This window comes from Carex rostrata, chromosome 18, assembly GCF_964058835.1.
Source record: "Carex rostrata chromosome 18, lpCarRost1.2, whole genome shotgun sequence".
In the NCBI taxonomy this organism is placed as follows: Eukaryota; Viridiplantae; Streptophyta; class Magnoliopsida; order Poales; family Cyperaceae; genus Carex; species Carex rostrata.
In genome coordinates, this window is record NC_135935.1 from 7,884,843 (window position 1) to 7,908,155 (window position 23,313).

A 23,313-nucleotide genomic window follows, 5' to 3' on the forward strand; every position below is an offset into this window, starting at 1 on the left:
CACGTTACATAAAAAAATGGCATGCATATACGTTATTTATGTTATACGAATCGGTTTTGGCACGTTACAAAATACATCACAACATAATATATGATAAATGTAAATATATAAATACATCATGAGCCACGGTACGAAAACATCACGTCACGTAACGAATAAGGGTATATATTTTTTTAAAACAAATAATACGATTACATATCTTTACTAATTACACATAACTAATTACGTAATGTCACGTCTTCACATCGTTAGATAGAGAGCAATTTCTCTCAAGAGATAATTCTTTTTGTATTTTGGGACAACAATCAAAGAGGAATGCAAATTGAATAACTACTCCCTTTATTTAATAGAATAAAAATAAAATTTTACAATATGATCAAATAATAGCTGCCAAATAATAATTGCTATTTTAGAAATGAGAAAATATCTTCATCTCTAACTGTATATCTATTTTCCAATTTTTTGTTTTCAAACTTCCTCCAATTTTCTAACCATCAAAGATTTTGAATGAAAATTCAGCTCTTTCCTACCCGACCATGTTCTTCTCTCATAATAGTCATCTCGCTCTTTCTTAATCCCTCTCGCCTCCGCCTCCCACACTACTCTCATTCTTGCTCTCGCCTTGTTGCCGATCCCACCTCCTCCTCCCTCCTCCACCCTGTCACCGCTTTCCCTCCAACCGCTGTGTCACCTACCTCGACCTTCAGCCTCTTTGTGTTTGGCAATTTACAAGATAAATAAGAGTCATTTAATTATAAAAAAATAAAAAAAAAAATAGAGAGAGAAATAAGGAGATGGACTATTAATATATGTTTTGGTGCACTATTAAGATTTTTTGATAGAACTATTAAAACTTTCTAACCACAATATTAAGATATGTCAAAATCAAATAGACTTATTAAAATAACCATTAAGATTTTCTGAAAATACTATTAAAATTTGTGTGAAACACTATTAATACTAACAATGTGAGATATAAAACCTTCATCATGGATCTTAATTTTAAAGAGAAAATCGAGTACATTAAGTACGTAATTTTAGATTTACAAAATTTCTCACAGATTGTTAGAAAAATGAACAATAATAATCGGAGGCAAAAAAGAGAGCGGGTGCAATGAATTTTTTTTTGTTTTTTTTGACTTGGAGACAAATTGAGAGAAAAAATAGTTATCACCATTAACTATTAAGACTTTGATAAAGCACTATTAACACTTGTTGATTTTCTTTAATTCAGTCGGTGCTAACTTTGTTGAATACGGTGGACGTCAAAAGTTGTCTAACTGGAGATCGAATCATCTGCCCCCCTGGGGGCAGGAAATTCCTGCCCCCAGAGTCACTGTTAGTGGGCCCCCAGTTTAAAAATAATTAGTGACCGGTCCCAATTGCAGGAATAGAGGGGGCAGGATTTTCCTACACCCCAGGGGCAGAGGATTTGAGTTCGTCTAACTGTCAAAATCCCTGACCGTTAGAGTTGGAAGACGGTTGAAAAATTGTAATTGAAATACTATTATCACATCAATCTAGAAAAATTCTGATTCTCTAAACCATTAACTCTGATACTGAATATATCAATTTTCAAATAAAATTATATGCTAGCCTGTCAACCTTTATCAATGAAAATTACTCGATCTAAAGGCCTAATTTAAAAAATATTGTTTTCATAACATTAATTGGTAAAATTTAAAGCTAGCACCAATTAGGCTTAAATAAGATAAGGTCAGTGGAAAGCGTTGATCCACTATAACGGTATAACCTTAAATAAGTCCGAATGGGCCCATAACATTCCAACACAACCATTGGATTGGACAGTGCATAATTTTGCTATTTGTTTAAAATCAGGTATTAGGGGCTGCAAACGAATCGCATCAAATTCAACTTACCTCAGTTTGAGTTTGAATAAGATTCGAACTAAATTGGTTTGATTTGTTTCAGAACGAACTAATTTTAAATCAAATTAATTGCGAACTACAAAGTTTTTGAAATGAAGTCAATCAAAATACGAACTACAAATTTTTTTGGCAGCCCAAGTTATATCAATAGTTTATGCATTAGTTTTCTTCACGCGGAACAAAATTTATACGGTTTTCTCTCACCTTTCATGAATTCACACTGATAGATTATAGGCCAGTTCAAGATTTCCTTATCTTTTACGCTGCTGGATTGATTAAAATTATGGCATGAACCTAGTCAAATGGAACTTATCCATTGTTAATTTGTTACAATATTGAAACATTTTTATATTATAAGTTACCATTATATTAACAATTTTGAGCTTTGATATAATTTCGGTTCCTGCATTATTAAAGATTGATGATTGAATCCATTAGTTATATTATTTGAGATTCGAATCTAAATAGTTCGTGAATCAATTTCGAACGAATATATACCCAGTTTGAGTTTGATTTGAATAAAATTCTAACTGAACTAATTTGATTTATTTCAGAACGAATTAATTTCAAATCGAATTAATACGAACTTTTTCAATTCAAACTTAAATCGAATCACAAACTGTGAAATTTTTGTGCAGAGCTAGATATACATGTGTGATTTATATTTATATTAAAAGCAACCAACTGCCATTCTACCACCTACTTTAAAACATTAATCACACCAGCAGACAAAGCACCTCATGGCAATCTCCACCGATTCAGTACAAGTGCTTTGCATCTCCCCTAAAATCCCATCTCCTTGTTTTGCCCCCATTAATTATTTAATAATACTTGTAATATTTTATATATAGTTATTATTTTTTATTTAATATTAGAATTAAGAAAAAACAATATAAATTATATTATTAGACTAAAAAGATCTGAGAACTAGTCTTTGGTCTAGTGGCAAAGACACATGGTATCTATATGAGAGATCATGGGTTCGAAACTCAGATGGAACAAATTATTTGTTATAATAATAAGGGTATTAAATAGTTGGGTGGCTTGACCTCCAACCTTTACTCAAAAAAAAGACTAAAAGGATGTACAATTAGAATATAGAGCAATGTTCTAAATAGTGCACTATAGTGTTTTCGGACCTTAAACGCTATACTATGGGATAAAAGTGCGCTATTTCAGCTATGACCGTTATAGCGGTAATAGTAGTTTGTTATCTGCGCTATACGCTACGCACTATAGCGCACGCTGTGCCACATAGGCTTTATATAAAAATTCAAACTGAAAATTAATTTTAAATATCATTTTTTTCAAGGTCCAGATTGATTTTGTTTTTAAATAAAAAAAAAGATAGTTTATTCCATGAAGCCTATGTTTTTTTAATAGAAAAAATATATAGTTTATGCCGTGATGCTTAGGTTATTTTGAATGGAAAAGAAAGATAGTTTATGATATTATTACAAATATTTTGAATAGCAATTTAGACTTTGTATTGGTTCAATATGAATATCTTAATTCCTTAATCAATTTTGTACTACTTATTGCTCAATGAGATTTTAGATAATATTAATAATTAGTAGAAATATAAAATATATTTTTTTAAAAGAAAAAAATGCTATTTAGAATAGATTTTGCTATAGCTACGCTATTCACAATAACTTTTTTTAAGCCTTTTATGCTATAACGCGATAATCGCTATTTAAATCTTGATATGGAATGTGGACTCAAAGGCAGGAGCTAGATTCTTGTGTACAATTTGGGGCGCTTTAAACATTAAGTGCAAACAGTTCCGTAAATCCGTTAACCCACAAACCACAATCTTTATCTCTCCCCAACTGCCCGATGGAATTCTTCTTTTCTCATTATTATCCTTTCCATATCAGGTCCATTGAAAATTCTTAGTGCGTCAAGCCTAGAATTTAATGCGCGCACCAATATTGGAGAACATCAAGTTAATGAACATCAAGTAAAGCATAGATATATATATTAAAAAAAAAGTAAAGCTAAAAGTTTAACCAAAAGTAAATTTTAAACATATAAAAGTGAAGCTATAAAAGTTAGAAAACAAAATCCATGCATTTTATTATTTCTGAAAATGAGATAACAATTTTTAGTAAGCGTATATGATTGTGTTATTTTAAACATTGATTCTCATAAATTAGGTAGTTGTATGTTGCTATCATTTCATTATTGTTTTGGATTTCTGATTCATTCTTAGTACGTAGCCAAAGGTCGTTTTGTTTTTTTCCTTTTGAAATGTTCCAATAATTAAAGCCATACAAGTAAAAAGTAGTTCATAAAATAAAACTATAAAATTCCATTTTTTTAATATATAACTTGTGATGGCATATTATTATAATTTAATATGCTCAACTAACCTATTTATATCTGTATTAATGGACCTTAAATTGACGACATTCTAAGAAGTAATTCCACACCCAATGCCACTGTAGTTGAAAAAGAGTTGTCACTACCTTGTTATTTTTTATTTTTTGGCTAAAAATTTATAGGCAGTTTCATTGATCGAAAAAGTTACAAAGTAGTTGTTACATAATATTAGACAATTAGTATATGTGAAAAACACAATTAAAAAAACAAAAACAAAAAACACAGAGGTATGTGCATCCTGTGGACGCAAATTGATTATCTTTGCTTGATTAGAGTGATAGGAGCCTAGCGATAGTGTCATCTGTACGCATATCACAATCGAGAAGACACTGAATTCAAACTAGACCGAGAACTGAATCGACCGGACCAAATCCAAACTAGACCGAGAACTGAATCGACCGAACCAAAACAGTCACTCATCAGCTCAGCAGGCACTACCTTGTTATTTGCGTTCAAGTTTAAAATATTTCTTACGTAATTATAAAACAACTTATAATTAGAATGAAAGAGTTAATAGCATGAATTAATATGGTAGAATTAAAAAAAATTACAATCAAAATATATGAGAATTTATACGAAAATCCATAAAAAAAGAAGAATAAATTTGTATGTTAATTAATTGCAGCATTTTGTTATTAGTTTAATTTCCATAGTTGTGTTTGTCTAGAATATAATGATGAGCTAAACCCATCTAAAAATCCCCTCCTCTTAAATTACATTTCTATATAAGCTCCTCTTTGCTTGAACTTTTCCTGAAAACACACTGACACCGTTACTCCAAAGAAAAAGAAAAATTGTTCTATCAAAATTTCTCTCCATGTTGAATCTTAAAAAACAGTTTTTCATCCTCTTGAGCATAGCATCTCTAGTCTCCTGTGATGATTCATCTCTCCAAACCAAGTGCTCACCACAATTCTCCAAGTTGATGCCATGCCTCGACTACTCAACCGGCAAAGCGAACGCGCCTTCGTCCGAGTGTTGTAGCTCTGCAACAGATATAAGAAAAAGCAACGCAGCGTGCCTCTGTTATGTGATCCAGCAGACGCATGACGGCAATGAAAACATTAAGAGTCTCGGCCTCCGGTTTGATCGGCTCCTCTTGTTGCCTGCCGATTGCAAGTTGGCAAACAGCAATGTCAGTGATTGCCCAAGTAAGTTTAACTTGAGCTTTGAGAATTGAACTCTTATTAGTCTTTTTAGCAATCACAATTTGAAGGGTTAATTTAGTCAGGATATATAAAGAGCAAATTGAATTAAATATAAGATTACTAAACCTTTCTAATTGGTGATTTTCGGTTGTGTTACCTGAACTGGAATATGGTTGGGATTCAAATTGTTTTATTTCTTAACTTTTTAAAAAATATCGTTTTTATGGGATAAAATAACGTCAAATCATTCAATTATAAATAATCATAAGGAATCTCAAAATGAGTTTTTTTTTTTTTTAAAGTTATCCTTAAAGTCCAAAGTTTAGAAGAACCAGTCTTTGATCTAGTAGTAAATAACAACACTCTCTGTGTGAAATGTTGTGAGTTCGAAATCCAATGAAGATCCTTTATGAACAATTAAATGAAAATTGGTAAATTAGACTTCTATTTTTTCTACCTAGAAAAAAAAAAAATGTTCAAAGTTGATCCTCATAAAGTATATAATATAAAGTTTGATTATTCCCCATCAAGTTTCAGTTGGAGTACATTTATAATTTTAAATTTTGGTTCTACGAAGTTATGTACTCACTTGGTCCATTTATGTCCTTCTTAATTCTAATTGTACATTCTTCTGGGTTTCTTCTAAGATTAACTTTTTTCCTGGCCTTCATAGAACCAAATGGGTCTATTTTAATATTTGCATCTCTTCTCAGAACTTTATCCATTGTTGAATACTCTTCTATTTTTTTTTTTTTTTCCTATATGAACTTTACATCTTCTGAACTGTACCCAAAATTTAAATATGTTGATTATCTGGTAATATAATCTTAATGTTTTGTGCAGAATTGCTGAATCTCTCTCCAAGCTCACCAGACTACAGCATCTTTACAAATACAAATGCCAGTACAGGTTATACTCTTAATGTAACTGTCATTAGTTTTTTGTATCAGGTTTCATAGCAATGACTGTTAATTTTACTTAATTTCTCTAAATGTCACATTTTCTTCCTTTATTTCCTGACTTTCAGGCAGTAGTTCATCAAATACTGACACTGCATCTAATGGCATCAAGCGTCAAGTTATGATGCACTTCTCCAGTATCACTGCCCTGATATCTGCTATCCTTTTGTCAATCTTCTAAGATGTATATGAACTACAAATAAGCACCAGAACTCAACAATTAGATCCCAAATGGTTGGGCTTTTATTGGATGTAGTACTTACAGTAATAAATTTCAGGGGGGGACAGGACATAACAATCCTTTTTTTTCTTTTGTTTTATTAAAAATTTGTATTGTAATGATTTTTTTTTTTTTCTGTTTTTAACTTTTGAGTTCATCTGAGAAGTAATCTGGTTTTTTGTGATAAAAAGAAACTTAACTATTTGATGTTCTTACTAATTATTTTTCGTTTATTTTCGAAACTACTATAAAGAAAGTTCATTTCTTATGGTGAATGATTCGATTCCCACTCATTCTTCATTAACACGCGTAACAACTTGTAGTTCCGATTTACAGTTACTTTGTATTTCTTAAAACTAGGGGTGAAAAAGGTGTGGATATATCCAATCCGTATTTGATTTTACGTTTCAATTATATGTATCAGAATAATAAATATATATTATATAGTTTAATATATATTATGAAAAAATTATGTTATTCACCATTATAATTAAGTAAATATTATGAAGGTTAGTATTTTTTATAATATTTTTAAATATTTTTTTAATAAATATCTGACTCGATCCGTATCTGTATCCTTATCCGTATCCATCTAATATTCAATTTGTATCCGTATCTGGAAAATTACAAAAGAGATATGGATATGGTTTTACCACTATCCACTCTGATTTCACCCCTACTTAAACCCCCCCCCCCCCCACAAAAAAAAAAAAAAAAGTTTAAACACAATTTCAAGTAGTAAATTTAATATCCAACAGAAATTGAGAACACTTATTATTTCTATATTGATTTACACATAACAACATAGTACCGATAACATCAAGAGCTTAATGAGTGCAGCTCCCCTGACATCTAATTGCCTTTGATCCATGCTGCGAGCCGAAATTGGGGCCAATTTCTATGAAGGCCATTTTTTGTAAGGTTCATTTTGTAAAGGTCATATGTGACATGTGACACTGTTAAGGCTCTTTCCTAAAGCTGATAACTGTGAAAGTAGTAATACGGAAGGGATACTCCATTTAAGGTTCTTTTCGGCTTTTATGATGCTGGTATGGATTTGGTACAGATTACAGTTGTCATGTGATAAAATGAAATCAATGGGATGCGATAAAATGAAATCCAACGGTCCAAGTAAGACAGTGTCCTATAAGGCTTAGACCTGACCCGTTCCACAGCAGCATCTGAAATTATAATTTTGTAACCGAGTTTATTTATGCAATGCCACTTTTGTTGTATTAATGCCCCTGAGTTTCTATAATTTTATCATTTAGTTAGTTATTTCTGCGTATTTAATCATTGGTATATCTGGTTTAGACAACAAAGTTTCCAAGAGAATAAAACTTAAAACTGTTGAAATGGAGAAATTTTATCATTGTAAATTATGTTTATTGAAATCATTGTTATTGTACAAGTGATATATCTATTTTTCCTTCCAATCATAGTTTAAGAACCAAAATGGGAATTTTGAAACTCAAAAAGCTAAAATGAAAAAAAAAAAAAAAATGATACTTTTAAGGACCAGTAAATGCATACCATCTAGTTTTATACTACATTTATTATTTATTCATTTTCAACTAATCAATACAATCATCCCAACAAAGATATTTACAGACCAAGAGTCTCTCATTTTATAACTCAATCCTTAATCCGTGTAAAGACTCATTGCTGATACGGTACCAGTGATAACCAGGAGGAAAACCCACAAAAAAAAAAACACTAAAATAACCTTCATTGAAAAAATCAATACAATCATCCAACAAATGACACTCAGTAAGCAGATTCATTGGTAACAAATCAAAATTGTACCATTAGACCCTTAAAAAAAACAAATAACACAATGGCAGAATTGCTCTTAGCAACATTTCTGATGGGAGGAGACCCTCATCATTTTATAGGCAAAAGCTCTTAGCACCATTTCTATCAGATTCTTTGGCATCCCACGGATCCATTACTCAACTAAAATTTGAACATTTGCAGAAACAACCCTGAAAATTTTGAAATTACCAGATTGAAAACATATCTCGTTTCTTTCAAGCCACACAGTCGGCAGTTTGCTGAAGAAGCAATACCAGTAAAGTCCAAGCAAGCATTGAGAGAATGCACAGAATAGTTCCTTTTAATTGTCCCACATCCAAACTTCCAGAGTATTTTGTAATTGAAGCCATATATTAAAAGTATTGCTATGCAGGTGTCTTCTTAAAATCAAAATTAGTGCTAATATTACCTAAAGCCTAAAAAAAAGAAAACTAATATTAGGTCCTCTAAAAGAAGAGGAAGCAAAGTTTATACAGATCAATGTTCACCACACCATCGATTTTGTAAAAAACTTATATTTTTTATTAACCCCTTATAATTGGATCCTGTCTCAATTACCATTTTCTCAGCATTGACACCTTTCCAAAGACTCGAGTAATGACTGTAATTGTTACTATTACAATATTTAGAAGCAATTAGCTCTTTTCACCATCCATGAAGAAGACATCAATTCAATTATTTCCAGCATTATTCTGGTAAGTAGACTTTATTCATAATCGCTAAGTTGATAATGCATTTTCCCTCATTTTCTTTTTGTCCTATATATGCACCATTTTGGCATTTTCCTGTTGACCAAAGTATACTTTCTCCTAATATTGTCTCTTTTATTTCTAACCATACTATGGCAGATAAAACACTGTGCAGCATTATCGATTTCTTCACAATATACCCCACAAGTTTATCAATTTTACACAAAGGTCCCTGTTTTTGCAATTACCAGTATCTCAAGTTCTCAACAGAGGAGTACCCAAGCATCACAACAACATTACAAGTCATCAAGCACAACTATACTACTACACAGAGGGGTATAAGGTGATACCATCTTGACCGAGTTGGAAAAATCAACAAACCGAACTCGGCAATTAATCAATTCAATTTCTACGGGTTCTCTAACTAAATAGATCGACATAAGTCACACTTGGCACATTACTTCTATTGAGTCGGGAAAATCAACAACCCGACTAGATGCTAATTTATCGGTTCTACTCTTTTCGGTTATCACGACATCAATTAGAATCAAGGAGACACAAATTAGATAGATGAAAAGGGTTTGTTTACCGGAATCGATTGCTCCTCTCACTCGGCTGGTAACCAAGGCAGCACCTTGTTTCACGGCTGCCACAAAAATCGGAAGTGCACAGTCACACCGAGACAACAAGTTCAGATAGCACCGGATAGGGAGTCACTCGGCTCCACAAATTGATACCAGCAACAAAATATCACAAGCACACACCAAGCCCTTAACGGGTCAAGGCAATTTGCAGAAAATCAGAGGAAACAGGGAAAAGAGAGAAGAGGGGTGCTCAACACATGAGAGTAAAGAACACTGTACAGATAAAACACTGTGCAGCATTATCAATCTACCATCTAAAGACAAATGAGAATTTCCTATTGTTGCAATCGACCTCAAATCATATCAATAACATGGTAGCAATAAGCCCTAGTAATATTTTTATAATGATTGGGTTTGGTATACTAAGTATTTGAGAGCAAAAGTACTTCATCTTCTTGAGTCCTATCATTTCTGCTTAATGAGAGCACATATTCTGATATTCAAATCAATATTAATAGGAACCAACAGAATCAGTACTAATGGGAAGTTGGGAACCAACAGTTCAAAAGAGGTAAGAGTAAACATTTAAAGCATGGTGATTTTAATTTTTATTAGAGTGCCAAATTTTTAAATTTGACCTGACAATGATATTATGGCAGTCGGCAGATGAATTGTCATACTCATACAAACCTCAGTATAAATCTAGCTGCAATTATAGGTGAGGTGTTTCGTGCCGACACACTAGCGCATTTTTTTTTGGCTATTTCTGATATTTATGAGATTGATTCTTTATCCAATTATGCAATTCCACCTCGGTACCTTCTCTTACTACTTGGTGACTGACTGAACACTTATCTTATAGAGATTTTCAATCTCCTGAAAGAAAGGATAGAACTCATTCCTGTGGTGTGCTTACGGGTCGAAGAAGTTTCCAATCATATCGGTAATTTATGTAGTTCGTGATTCGATTGACTTCAATTCGATTCGAAAAAAAAATTGTAATTAATTTGTTCGATTGAAGTTCATTCTGAAACAAATCAAATCAGCTCAGTTCTAATTTTATTCAAACTAAAACTCAATCTAAAGTTTGATTTGGTTCGATTCGTTTGCAGCCTAGTTGCAAGTTGCAACACATGTTTGCTATACTAGTCATATATTAAATTTACAATTTTGCATCCCTCTTGTAGTCTTGTGTTTCTAGGAACCATTTACTTCTCATAGTCAACACGTCCCTTTCTCATCTCTTCCCAGTCAATACATTTCACATGTTTTCACTACTAAAGAGCATATCCAGTTCTATTTTTCTCTCTACTCCCCACACCTCCTCCCACATTATCTCTTCCTCTCTCTGTATATTCCTAAACTCTCGCCATTGTTCATAGCACACAAAAACCACCAGAAAATAAAAGATAAAAGAAAAAAAATGGTGTTTGCAGGAGGCATGGATGGAGGTTTGCCCATGGGCCAAATTCTCACGCCCAAGTTTGCTGTGCAAGTGGTTCGAAGCCGATGGTTCATGGTTTTCGCATGTCTCCTCATCATGTCGGTTTCCGGCGCCACCTATATCTTTAGCATCTATTCGAAAGACCTCAAATCATCTCTAGGCTACAATCAACAGACCCTAAACACTCTTAGTTTCTTCAAGGATCTCGGTGCGAATCTCGGGATCTTATCCGGCCTGATCAACGAGGTGTCGCCGCCATGGGTCGTGCTTATTATCGGCTCTGCCATGAATTTATTTGGCTACCTCATGATATATCTTGCTATCATGGGTCGTATTGCGGCCCCAAAGGTGTGGATGATGTGCCTCTACATATGTATTGGAGCAAACTCTCAATCCTTCACCAACACTGGCACACTAGTCACATGTGTGAAGAACTTTCCCGAGAGCCGTGGCAATGTGATAGGGTTGCTCAAGGGTTTCGTCGGGCTAAGTGGTGTGATATTCACCCAACTCTATTTGGCCATCTATGGCAACGATTCAAAATCCGTTGTGTTACTTATCGCGTGGCTTCCAGCCGCAGTCTCCATTGTTTTTGTTCACACCATTCGTATCATACCATACAACTCGCCTCAAGCAAGGAACACCAAGCCCTTCTTTTGCTTTCTCTACATCTCCATTGGGCTTGCAATGTTTTTATTAATTATAACCATTGTGCAAAAATTTGTTCAATTCTCGCACTCTGCCTATGCAATTAGCGCGTTCATTCTTACTCTCATCCTTTTTCTCCCCCTTTCAGTTGTCATAAAAGAAGAAGTTAAGAACCTAATTGAAGCAAACAAATCATTCGAAACACCACCGACGACCATAACCATTGAAAAACCCTCCACCATCCCCAACCCATTACCACCACAGTCACCATCACCATCACCAATACCGAAACCGAATTCTTCTTCAAAAGTGACCTCATGTATAATCACCATGTTCAAGCCACCTGCAATGGGAGATGACTATTCAATCCTGCAAGCATTAGTAAGCATAGAGATGATACTTATCTTGTTTGCAATAATTTGTGGTGCCGGAGGTACACTTACTGCCATAGACAACATGGCTCAAATCGGCCAGTCATTGCGGTACCCTGCAAAGAGCATCAACACATTTGTCTCCCTGATAAGCATATGGAACTATGCGGGTCGTGTTACGTCCGGCTACGTATCCGAAATTGTGCTTGCGAAGTACAAGTTCCCCCGACCATTGGCTCTCACTCTCGTGCTTCTCCTCTCTTGTGCCGGTCACCTTCTCATAGCCTTTGGAGTACCACAATCGCTCTACCTTGCCTCCGTCATAATAGGTTTCACTTTCGGGGCACTGTGGCCATTACTATACGCTATTATCTCTGAAGTGTTTGGTCTTAAATATTTCTCTACACTTCACAGTTTTGGGTCAGTTGCAAGCCCGATCGGGTTGTACATTCTTAATGTTCGAGTCACCGGCCATTTCTATGATGTGGAAGCAAGGAAGCAGAATGCTGGTAAAGATCTGACATGTATCGGCGTGCAATGCTTTAAGTTGTCATTTATTATTATCACAGCAGTGACAGTGATTGGTGTTATGGTGTCTCTACTATTAGTTTGGAGGACATGGAAGTTTTATAGCACCGATATTTATGCAAAGTTCAGGGAGTCGTCAGAGGCTGTTGAGACGAATAGTTCGACAGGAATGCCACTGGAGAGAGTAAATATGGAAAAAAAGGAGAAGAATGGTTGTGAATGAAAGGCAGAAAGAGGTAGGCCAATGCGAACAAGGGACACAATTAAGAGGTGGTTAGATGTTGAATCATAAGTCAAAGAAACTTAAATAGTTTGGTAGCTAGATTCTTCTTTTTTGTACTCATTCATGCTAACTAGGTTTTAAGTTCGAACAACTGTGTGCTGAAATTCAGTATATGCAGGTGCATATATTATAAATTAGCAATTGCATATGGGACTGCATATTTAATATATATAGCTTCACTTTTTTTATTTTGGATCTTTTTTTTGTTTGTATTTTTTGTCTTCTTTTCTTTCCCTTTTGGAATGCCCAGTTGTAAAGCTTATTGTATGATTAACTCAGAAAATGAAAGATTGATGTACTTTTTCAAAGCAAATTCTTTGTTTAATGTATAATCATACAAAAATATAGGTCATGAAGAGAGGAAAAATAACAGTAACTTATTAACCAGCTAGTAATTATGCATTAGTTGAGAACTAGCATTTGATCTGATGACAAAGTCATAAACTCATAATGAGACAATCCTATATAATTATATAAATAGAAATTTGAAGAAAATTGATAACTAGACCTCCATCTTTTATTTCAAAAACTACGCACTAAGCTGTAGTGGTATACTATTGTACTATATACATTAAACATGAAAATTTACTGGAAATCTTGCTGGTATATTAATTTGTTGCATTGACTAGTTTTCTAAGTGATAAATTAGTCTTGTTTTTATGATGAACAAAAAGTTTGACTACAGAACTTTCCATTCTGAAAAAAAAGTAGTACTTTTCCCGAGGATTTTTGAAGAATTTTTTTTTTTCGAATAAATTTTCTGAGGATTTTTTGAAGAATAGTTTCTTATCTGAACTTCTAGCTCATTTGAGTTATTTCTCCTTTTTTTTTTTTTTGAGGTATCATGTGGGTTATTTCGGATAAAGATTTTAACCGAGTATATTTGATTTATGCAATATACGGACTATTAAATTAAAACAGTGCTGTATATAGTTCGTGAGTTAATTGCATGAAGTAAAATCTACTCTGTTAATATCTTTATCCGTTATTTCAAAGCACGAAAAAGATATATAAAGAAGGAGTTAGACTAATATGACACTAGTGTTATATCAAACTAAATAACACTACATCTTAAATCCTTAGATCTGCTTTAAGATTCGTACTATCCGCTTTTACTGTTCAAACACTTCATTTAGTACGAATCTTAAAGCAGATCTAAGAGTTTAAGATGTGATGTTATTTAGTTTGATATAACACTAGTGTCATATTAGCCTAACTCATAAAGAAGACCTGTAGATGCTGAAAGAATATGTTAACTCGCCAATCATTCCTTTAAATAAATGGCAGCAATCATGTCACCGTTTTTTTAGTTACCACTCTAATAAATCGATATTAAATAATTATCACCCGTTTAGCTATAATTTTATTTCTACCACTCTCGCAGACTGAATCCGTACACAGATCTCGATCAGTTCGCAGATCACGGATTGTACTTTTGTTTCCCTTGATTTGATGATTGGCAGCCTTTAAAAAATACATTGTGGCAGCGAGCTGTTGTTATTTCATAGAAGACAAAAATAACTTGTCTTTTTCCACGTTTTCTTCTTCTTTATTTGTTGAACTTTCTCACGTTGATTTGATGATTGGCAGCCTACTTCATCCGACATTTTTATTTTTACCCCCATTCAAAAATTATTTTAATAATAATAACCAAAGTTTAGCAAAAGTTTTAAAAATACCCATATGTAGAAATTTTCCACGGCTGAAATTTTAATTCCCGTTTTTTTTTTTTATAAAACAGAAATTTGTTTTTATTTTTTGTATTGAAATATTAGAAATGTTGGATATATTTCTTTGAAAATAGAAGGAATACAATATAATTTGATTTATTAGAAAGACTGTAACAAATAACCCGGATCAATATTTTTCAGATCGGATTTTTCGCGGCTGTAAGAAAAATTAATATATTTTTGTATGTGTTATTGGAAAAAAATAAAAATGTTTAGATTCTGAGTTATTGATCCCGGTTCAAAAGTCACTTCTATGTAATCTAGAAAATATTGTGATCATTCTAGGACATTTAATTTATAAAAAGTTGTATCTATTTTGAGAATTCTTTTTGAATAATAATTATTAAATAACTTAAATTTTTTGTTTTTTTTCAAAAATAGATACAACTTTCCATAAATTAAATGTCCTAGAAGGATCACAATATTTTCTAGATTACATAGAAGTGACTTTTGAACCGGGATCAATAACTCAGAATCTAAGCATTTTTATTTTTTTCCAATAACACATACAGAAATATATTAATTTTTCTTATAGCCGCGAAAAATCCGACCTGAAAAATATTGATCCGGGTTATTTGTTACAGTATTTCTAATAAATCAAATTATATTGTATTCCATATATTTTCAAAGAAATATATCCAACATTTCTAATATTTCAATACAAAAAATAAAAAATAAAAACAAATTTCTTTTTTTTTTTTTTTAAATGGAATTAAAATTCCAGCCCGTGGAAAATTTCCACATGTGGGGTATTTTTAAAACTTTTGCTAAACTTTGGTTATTATTATTAAAATAATTTTTGAATGGGGTAAAAATAAAAATGTCGGCTACTTCATTCAATAGTGCCTTAATTAAATTATGTGTGGATGATTGCTTTGAAATGAAAAAAACAAAAATATACAATCCGTGCGCAGACAGAGTTTGTGAACTGATTGAGATTCGTGCACGAACCTAGTTTAGTTTGTAAGAGTGGTAGAAATGATATTTTGATTAATCGAATGATAATCATTTAATTTTAATTTATTAGAGTGGTAACCAAAAAAAGTTTCGGTCATGTCCCTTCATATACTTAGTTACTAGCTGCTATATTTCAATAAAAAAAAATAATAATAATAGCTGGCATATCACTGGCAAACGGACTTGTGGCGATTGATGTAGTGGGTGACACTAAAAAAACCCTAAAAAAAATTTGTGCATAGAGGTATAAAAATGTTACAAATCCATATGCATAATTTTTTGTTTTTAATTAAGGAATTGGGGTGTTCTGATGGCCAGTATAATTTGATCTCATCAAGATTCACACAAACAACTTTTCAATTCATACGAATCAAGTTCGTATGAATCTTCATATATACGAATTGGACAGTTCTTATCTGACATTGCACCATCCTCCACCACTCCACAAAATACAACTTATATCTGTATAGTTGAAGAAAGAATCAAAGAACACATAATATTGTCATTTTGGACTTTTTTAATCTCATTTGGAAAATATTGTCAAAATTACCGAAGCCAATATTTTTTTGGGATCGACTAACAGTCCCCTACTTCAGTCCCCTATCTGTCCCCCGCACTAAAAGACAAAAAAATTAGTTAAAACGTGCTAACTACCACCAAAGAGCAAGATTAATGCTATTTTATTAATAGTCAAAACGTATAGTATTCATACCTACAAATTTATAGTATTCATACTTATTATCAGAACCATTCATCATATGTAAACACAAGCTGGAGGGGACCAGTAACGACCAAGGGGACCACTGACGTCTTGTGACAGCCTGGATTGGGGACCGCAATCGTCTGAAAGCGACATTTGCCAAGATTGGGGACCACTACAACGAAACAATATATTATTCATATCTAAATAAAGAAGTATTCATATCTAAACAAATGAAGTATTCATACTGACGATTACGAAGTATTCATACATGTTTGAAATAATTTATACAATTCAAAATTCAAAGTCAGATTCATCTCTCTCACCCCACCTCTTCCAAGAAGTATTCATACTGACGATTACGAAGTATTCATACATGTTCAAAATAATTTATACAATTCAAAATTCATTGTCAAATTCATCTCTCTCACCCACCTCTTCCAAGAAGTATTCATATCTAACATGAAGTATGCATATCTAACAAATGAAGTATTTATATCTAACTAATGAAGTACTCAATATCTAACAAATAAAATATTCATATATATAACTATTCATATCTAACTAATGAAGTATTCACACATGACACTAACAATATTCACACCTGTCCAGATTGGGACCAAGAAATATTCTCAACAGACTAGTATGCATATCTAAAACAATGAATTATTCATATCTAACTAAAGAATTAGTCATACTGATCATTACAAAGTATTCATACATTTTCGAAATAATTTATATAATTCAAAATTCAAAGTCAGATTCATCTCTCTCATCCCACCTCTTCCAAGAAGTATTCATATGTAACATGAAGTATGCATATCTAACAACTGAAGTATTCATATCTAACTAATGAAGTATTCATATGTTGCACTGTGACAACCTTCGCTGGGCTAGCATGAACCCCCTCCAATGGTGCACCACGCTCTCACCGCCGAATCTTGACGGTGCACCATGCTCTCCTCGTTGGATCTCGACGGTGCACCACGCTCTCCTCGCCGAATCTCGACGGTGCACCACGCTCTCCTCGTCGGATCTCAACGGTGCACCACGCTCGCCTCGCCGGATCTCGACCGCCATCACAACTGTCGGCGTGGGTAGATGGTGGCGAGCAGTAGAGGAGAAGAACAGGACGAGTTTTGAGTTGTGTTGAATTTTTTTTTTCTTTCTAAGAGAAGATTAAAGAGGGTGGGTTTTGACCACGTGAGGGAACAAAAAATGAAGGTTGTTAGGGGGACAGATAGGGGACAGATTCAAGGGGGACAACATCTTTACTCTATTTTTTTTATTATGTCAAGGCAACTCGCTATACAAAATGATTTGTGAGAAATGACATATTTATCCCTATATAATGTTCGGGGGATAAGACAGAAAGATATTTTTTTTTTGTCTCATGAGGAATTGCCAACACAACAAGTTATCTTGTTTTCACATGTAATTGCTTGATTGATCTGCGCTGAGTACAAGGATGAAGGATCTATCACAATTGCGTCTCACCAATGATTCCATCCGCTCAATACAAAATCTATCACAATTGCATCTCACCTTCTATTTTTATTTCTTTCATAGTGATCCAAGTAGATGTATGCATGCATGATTGGTTGTAAACTGTGTACTCGTTATTATCGAACTACGTACCAGTACCACCTGTTTCATTGATTACCAACCTTCAAAGAAAAGATCTTCTAATTTGTTTTCTATTTCTTTAATATCTAGATATGTATAGAAGTGAGAACGATGTTTGTCATAATTAATGATCCTTTCTCCAAGCTAGCTAGGGACAAATTCATACATTTCCATTCCTTTAATCTTATTCTACTGTAGGAAGAGATCAAAGCAAAAAAGGAGAATGAGCTGTTGATCTGATAAATGACCTCGAATTTTAGAGTCTTTTAATGAAATAAGAAATTTCAAATTTAACTATTGTTCTAAATAGGTAGTTATAGCTATGTTATAGCTGCGCTACAGCTTTTTCGAACTCTAAAAGCTATGGCGTTATAGGCGATATATAGCTAGCTATCGGCGCTATAGCTAGCTACTTAGTGCAATTGCTTATTTTTTTTAACCATCCCGCTATACCGCTATAATCGCTATTTAAACAATTGAATTTAACCATTATATCAGTGATAATTATGAGCTCTATTCAAGTCCTAATGTTCAAATGGTTAATTATGCATGAACGGTAAGGTTGATTGTTGCCAATTTAGGCTTAAAGACATAATAATTATAATGAGAAAGCTGAACATAAATTAATTAGCATTATTGGCAAGTTTATACCCCAAGAAGCTCTAGGGTTTCGGATAGATTATTGTACAACAATTTTATTCAATTTATGATTTGTTCACTACTTGAAAATTATAATCTATGTATAAAACTAATTTTGAAATAAACAAATTTTATCATTAGAATAACGGATAATTTGAGTCCTAACAGTAACCTTTTTTCTGATTCGATCTTGTCTCGGATTAACACAACAACGAATTAGCTACATCTCTATTCTTCTTCTTCGTGTCAAATAAATGCACCAGTCACAGCAGTTGTGTCTCTATCAGTATTCATATATACTAACAGATTCGAAAACAACCATGATTTAGAGTGCTAGCGCCGACTGGCAGTCCACTCTTGCATCTTTCTCCTTCTCTCTCGGTTTCTGAACTGATGTAAACTTAACTAGATCAGATTTTCAGTTTTTTTTATCAAAAATCTGTTTCTTTGTTTTTCTCTATCTTTTTCTGTCTGTTCTATCTAATCCGAAAACATAACAAATATTAGTTTAATCCGAAAATCAATAGTACATGTCTATATAATACATCGCACCCATTCAGTTTGCACTTGATGAGAGAGATCTATCCAGATGGATCAGATATATCAGATCAGAGAGAAGAATTTCGGACCCATTACATATCACATATGCAGCCCAATAAAACTCAACAAAACGGATTGGAGCTTCTGGTTGGTAATTGGTAACAAAGATTTGCCCCAAACGGGCCTTTAAGAAGCAATTGAGCCTTAAAAAGCCCATTTTCTCCAATTGGCAATTGCAACCTTCAGTTGGAGGTCCATATATACTTGGATCATTTTGAATGTTCCTTTCTTTCCGTTGCTCTTTTGAGCTTAACATGGCACTAAAGTTGGTACGTTGTTACAGTTTTGTATTTCTTTCTTTGTTTCCTTGCTTTTAGTTGTTCAAATTTAATTCTTTTTTTTATACATTGCATGTGTTAATTTATCCTACTATATACACTTGGTACGATATTCTCACTGGTACCTCCATTCCCTTAATTACTGATTACTGTGAAAACTGCCAAAATTGGCAATCTGAATGTTAGTCAACATATCAATAAAAAATATGTACTCTTTTCTTTTTTCTCCTATTTTTCTTAATTTCTAAGGATAAAAAATTTGCCTTCCAGACGCTCTTTTGGAGGACACGCGTCAGCGCGTGGGAGGTATAGCGTAGCGAAGTATCTTTTGGAGGACACGCGACGCGACGCTCTTGTGCAGGGATTCCTTCTTCTTTTTTCGATTCACTGTGAACCGTCCAATTGTGTCACTGATATCTAAGAATAAATATCATCCTTGAAATTTAAAGATTCTCCGCGCGCTGAAGATGAATTCGTATCCTCTGAGATATCTAAAACTTTGCGTGACTTTATGAAAAATCCTAACCGTTTAAATACGTTCTGCACGAAGCTCAAATCACACATAATACTGATCCCCTACATCATCCCCGAATAGGCACCGGACACGTCGGTCACGCAAAACTTGAGATATCTCGGAGGATACGGATTAGCGCTGAAGATGGTGCTACCGCAGGAATCCATATCCCCTCGGGGTACCGGAGGATACAATGGAAAATTTCCGATCGTTCTTTTAACTCTACCACGAATCTTAAAACGGCCCCTATGTTGGGATTAAATCCAGACCGTTCTTTCTCTATTGTACTCTTAGGTACGTGAGGGGATACGGATTTGCTGTGCCTGTGTAGGAGAGGATGATAATGTCAACTGTACTGACAAATCCGTGGTAAGAGTAAAATGAATATTTTTTTTTAAAGGATAGAGGTAAAGCTAGGCTATGTCATGGCTAGAGGCGTACTAAAACTGAGTCATCTCTAGAGATTTTTTTTTTTTTTTTTTTTGGACGAGATCCAGAGATTGTTTTAGTAGCAAACTTTGTATTTATAAAAATTATTAAATTCAAACATATAAAAATAAAAAGAATGTCTTGTTTTCAACAAATATAGAAATATCTGACTCAATGATCCAAGTGAAAATATTATACTTTTCTAGGATCATATGTGGATCAGAGCTTGATTCTCCTCTAATTGGACGGTCTGAATCCAAACTAAATAAAAAAAACATGGATCTGAATCATTGAGTCTGATCCGTAATATTTAAATCGGACTCAATGAGTCAGATCTTTCTATATTTGTTGGAAATGATGTATTCTTTCTATTTTAGTACATCTTATTTTAATAATTTCTATGGATAAAAGATTTTCTTTTAGTAGTCCTGCTCTAGACCTATTTTGTGTGATTTTAATTTTTTTGTTGATGTATATTTTTACTCTATCTTTTCTGAAGTAAATAATATTTTTATAAATTATTTCAGATATTATGTATTAATTTTGAAAATATAAATTATCTTTTTTATTATAGTTAATTTTAATTCACATAAATTCATTATGTTATTCGAGTGTAAGCAATTTATTTTTGCGTGGTATTGGACAATTTGATTTCAATTTGATAGTCAATGCATTGTTTATTTAGAATATAAATTAATGTACTATTATTTTTTATTTCAATTTGTTTGTCAATTTTTTTTTTTTAAATTAGGTGCTGGTACCTTTAAATTTTCAATTTGGATGCATGTGAGTATGTGAGTATAAATGGATAATTTTTAGATATGAGTATATGACCGAAATTTTTATTAATATCTAAAATTAATAAATAATTTCAAAATCTACATCCCATACGGAGGAATTTTGAAATATGTTCAAACCTGAGTAAATTCCCGGTTTCATACAAACTTTTCCCAAAAAAAGTATCTGGTTCTAGGCATTTTGAAACCGAAAAAAAAATCGGTTTGCGGAACCGGAAATTAAATTCCCGGTTTCTCATTTTTTTTTAAAACAGAAAAATTATGAATTATTTATTTTTATTAAAAATAGAAATATATTTTATATTTCTTTGAAAATAGATAGAATGCTATATAATTTGATTTATTAGAAGGACTGCAACAAATAATTGGATCAACAATTTTCAGACCAGATTTTTCGCGGCTGTAAGAAAAATAAAAATATTTTGAATCTGAATTATTGATCATAATTCAAAAGTCACTTCTAAGTAAATATAGAAAATATTGTGATCTTTCTATTTAAAAACAAAAAACAAAATGTATCAGAATACAAAAAAATCTGTTTGAATTAAAACATTTTCTTAATTTCACATTTCTGATACATCTCTGACATATTTTGAAAAACTTTAATTATTTGCGGTTTGAATCAATTAGAACGGAAAAAAAAAATGAAACGAAGAAAAAACTTAGAACCGCAATTTTTTTTTGTGGTTTTGGAATTCCAAAACTGCAAATTTGTTTTGCAGTTTTAGACTGAATTACCGCAGAAAAAGTTTACGGTTTGGACAGATTTCGAAATAACTCGGTATAAGGTATAGATTTTAAAATTTAATATTTATTTTGTATATTATAAAAATTTCGGAGTATATGAGCTACCAAACGTACTGTTATATTTAATTTTTTAACATTTTTTAAATTTATTTATAATCAAAACTATATGCCAAGGAAACAAAAAAAAATCAGTTTTAAGTCATTACTTAACCTTAGACTGTAATTGGCCATAAATAATTTAAATCAGTCTAAGTTGAAATAATCAATTTAAGTCTCCTTAATCTTATAGACCTCTATCAAACACCATCTAATAAGGCTCTGTTTTCTTATCCACCATATTATGTAGTTTTTAGAAAATTATGATCAGAAGATGTCAGGTTTATAATATGGAAAGTTTTAGTCATAATAAGATATAAAAATTGTTTGATATAGAATTATTGTTATAGTGGTTTTCATTATGTAGTTATATTAAATACGTTAGAAAATAGTTACATAATAGTACAAAAACAAATTAATTATGTTATAAAAAATTATATAGAATTAATCTATTTATTTATATAATAATTACATAGTGTTCGATATTGCATAGTATTCTAATCTAATCAAATATGGATTATTATTTTAGTTATCAATTAGGGCTGGCAAAGAGCCGATTCGGTCCGAACTAAACTAAGCTCATGGCTTGCTCGTTTTAGCAATGAGCGAGTCATGAGTGAGCCAACATTCGGATCCAAGCTAAAAAAATGACTTGTGGCTCGCTTGTTTTGGCAACGAGTGAGCCGAACCAACTCGTAAAAACTCATAGGCCAAAAACCCAAATGTATTAAATAATGTATTAAATAATGTATTATAAAGTTAACTACCATAAATTAAGTTTGAAACTAAATTCATACATACTAAAATACTAAATCTCCAAATTCATACATACATAGTTCACAAAATAAATTCATGCATACTAAATTCACACAAATTCATAATTGGACCGAGTTGGCTCATTAACAGCTCAAACTTATTAATTTTGAATCGAGCTAGTAATAAGCTGGCTCGTTAACAGCTCGGTCCACTGAAGAACAAATTGTTAACGAACGAGTCAGATGCGAATCATAATCGATCCTCGAGCTACGAGCTTTTTTTCCACCCCTAGTTATCCATATATATAGCATCCAAACAAAACAGTTCTTCCACATACTTCAGTTAATATAGAAAAAACAGTTGTCTTGCACAACAGCAAAATCTGCCAATTTTATATTTTGATTCTTGTTGGTAACCCATTGACGAGATAATATTTTATTCTTTTCATTTTTGTTATGCGCTACATAAATTATCTCATAGT

The 23,313-nt window shown here is 32.6% G+C and overlaps 2 protein-coding genes across 2 annotated transcripts; both read left to right on the forward strand.

The window, feature by feature from the left end:
- Positions 1 to 5,019: 5,019 nt before the first annotated feature.
- LOC144569403 (non-specific lipid transfer protein GPI-anchored 1-like) lies at positions 5,020 to 6,814 on the forward strand. The gene is made up of 3 exons (XM_078319741.1): positions 5,020 to 5,425; positions 6,266 to 6,331; positions 6,450 to 6,814. The coding sequence occupies exons 1-3, from the start codon at positions 5,092 to 5,094 to the stop codon at positions 6,560 to 6,562; spliced, it is 513 nt and encodes a 170-aa protein (XP_078175867.1). The 5' UTR covers positions 5,020 to 5,091; the 3' UTR covers positions 6,563 to 6,814.
- Positions 6,815 to 10,969: 4,155 nt separating this feature from the next.
- LOC144569560 (protein NUCLEAR FUSION DEFECTIVE 4-like) lies at positions 10,970 to 13,258 on the forward strand. The gene has a single exon (XM_078319959.1). The coding sequence runs from the start codon at positions 11,113 to 11,115 to the stop codon at positions 12,901 to 12,903; it is 1,791 nt and encodes a 596-aa protein (XP_078176085.1). The 5' UTR covers positions 10,970 to 11,112; the 3' UTR covers positions 12,904 to 13,258.
- The last annotated feature ends 10,055 nt before the right edge of the window (positions 13,259 to 23,313 follow it).

Coding starts and splice junctions, on each gene's coding strand:
- LOC144569403 (XM_078319741.1), top strand. CDS start 5,092: ATGTTGAATCTTAAAAAACAGTTTTTCATCCTCTTGAGCATAGCATCT. Junction 5,426..6,265: donor CAATGTCAGTGATTGCCCAA/GTAAGTTTAACT, acceptor TGTTTTGTGCAG/AATTGCTGAATCTCTCTCCA. Junction 6,332..6,449: donor AAATACAAATGCCAGTACAG/GTTATACTCTTA, acceptor CCTGACTTTCAG/GCAGTAGTTCATCAAATACT.
- LOC144569560 (XM_078319959.1), top strand. CDS start 11,113: ATGGTGTTTGCAGGAGGCATGGATGGAGGTTTGCCCATGGGCCAAATT.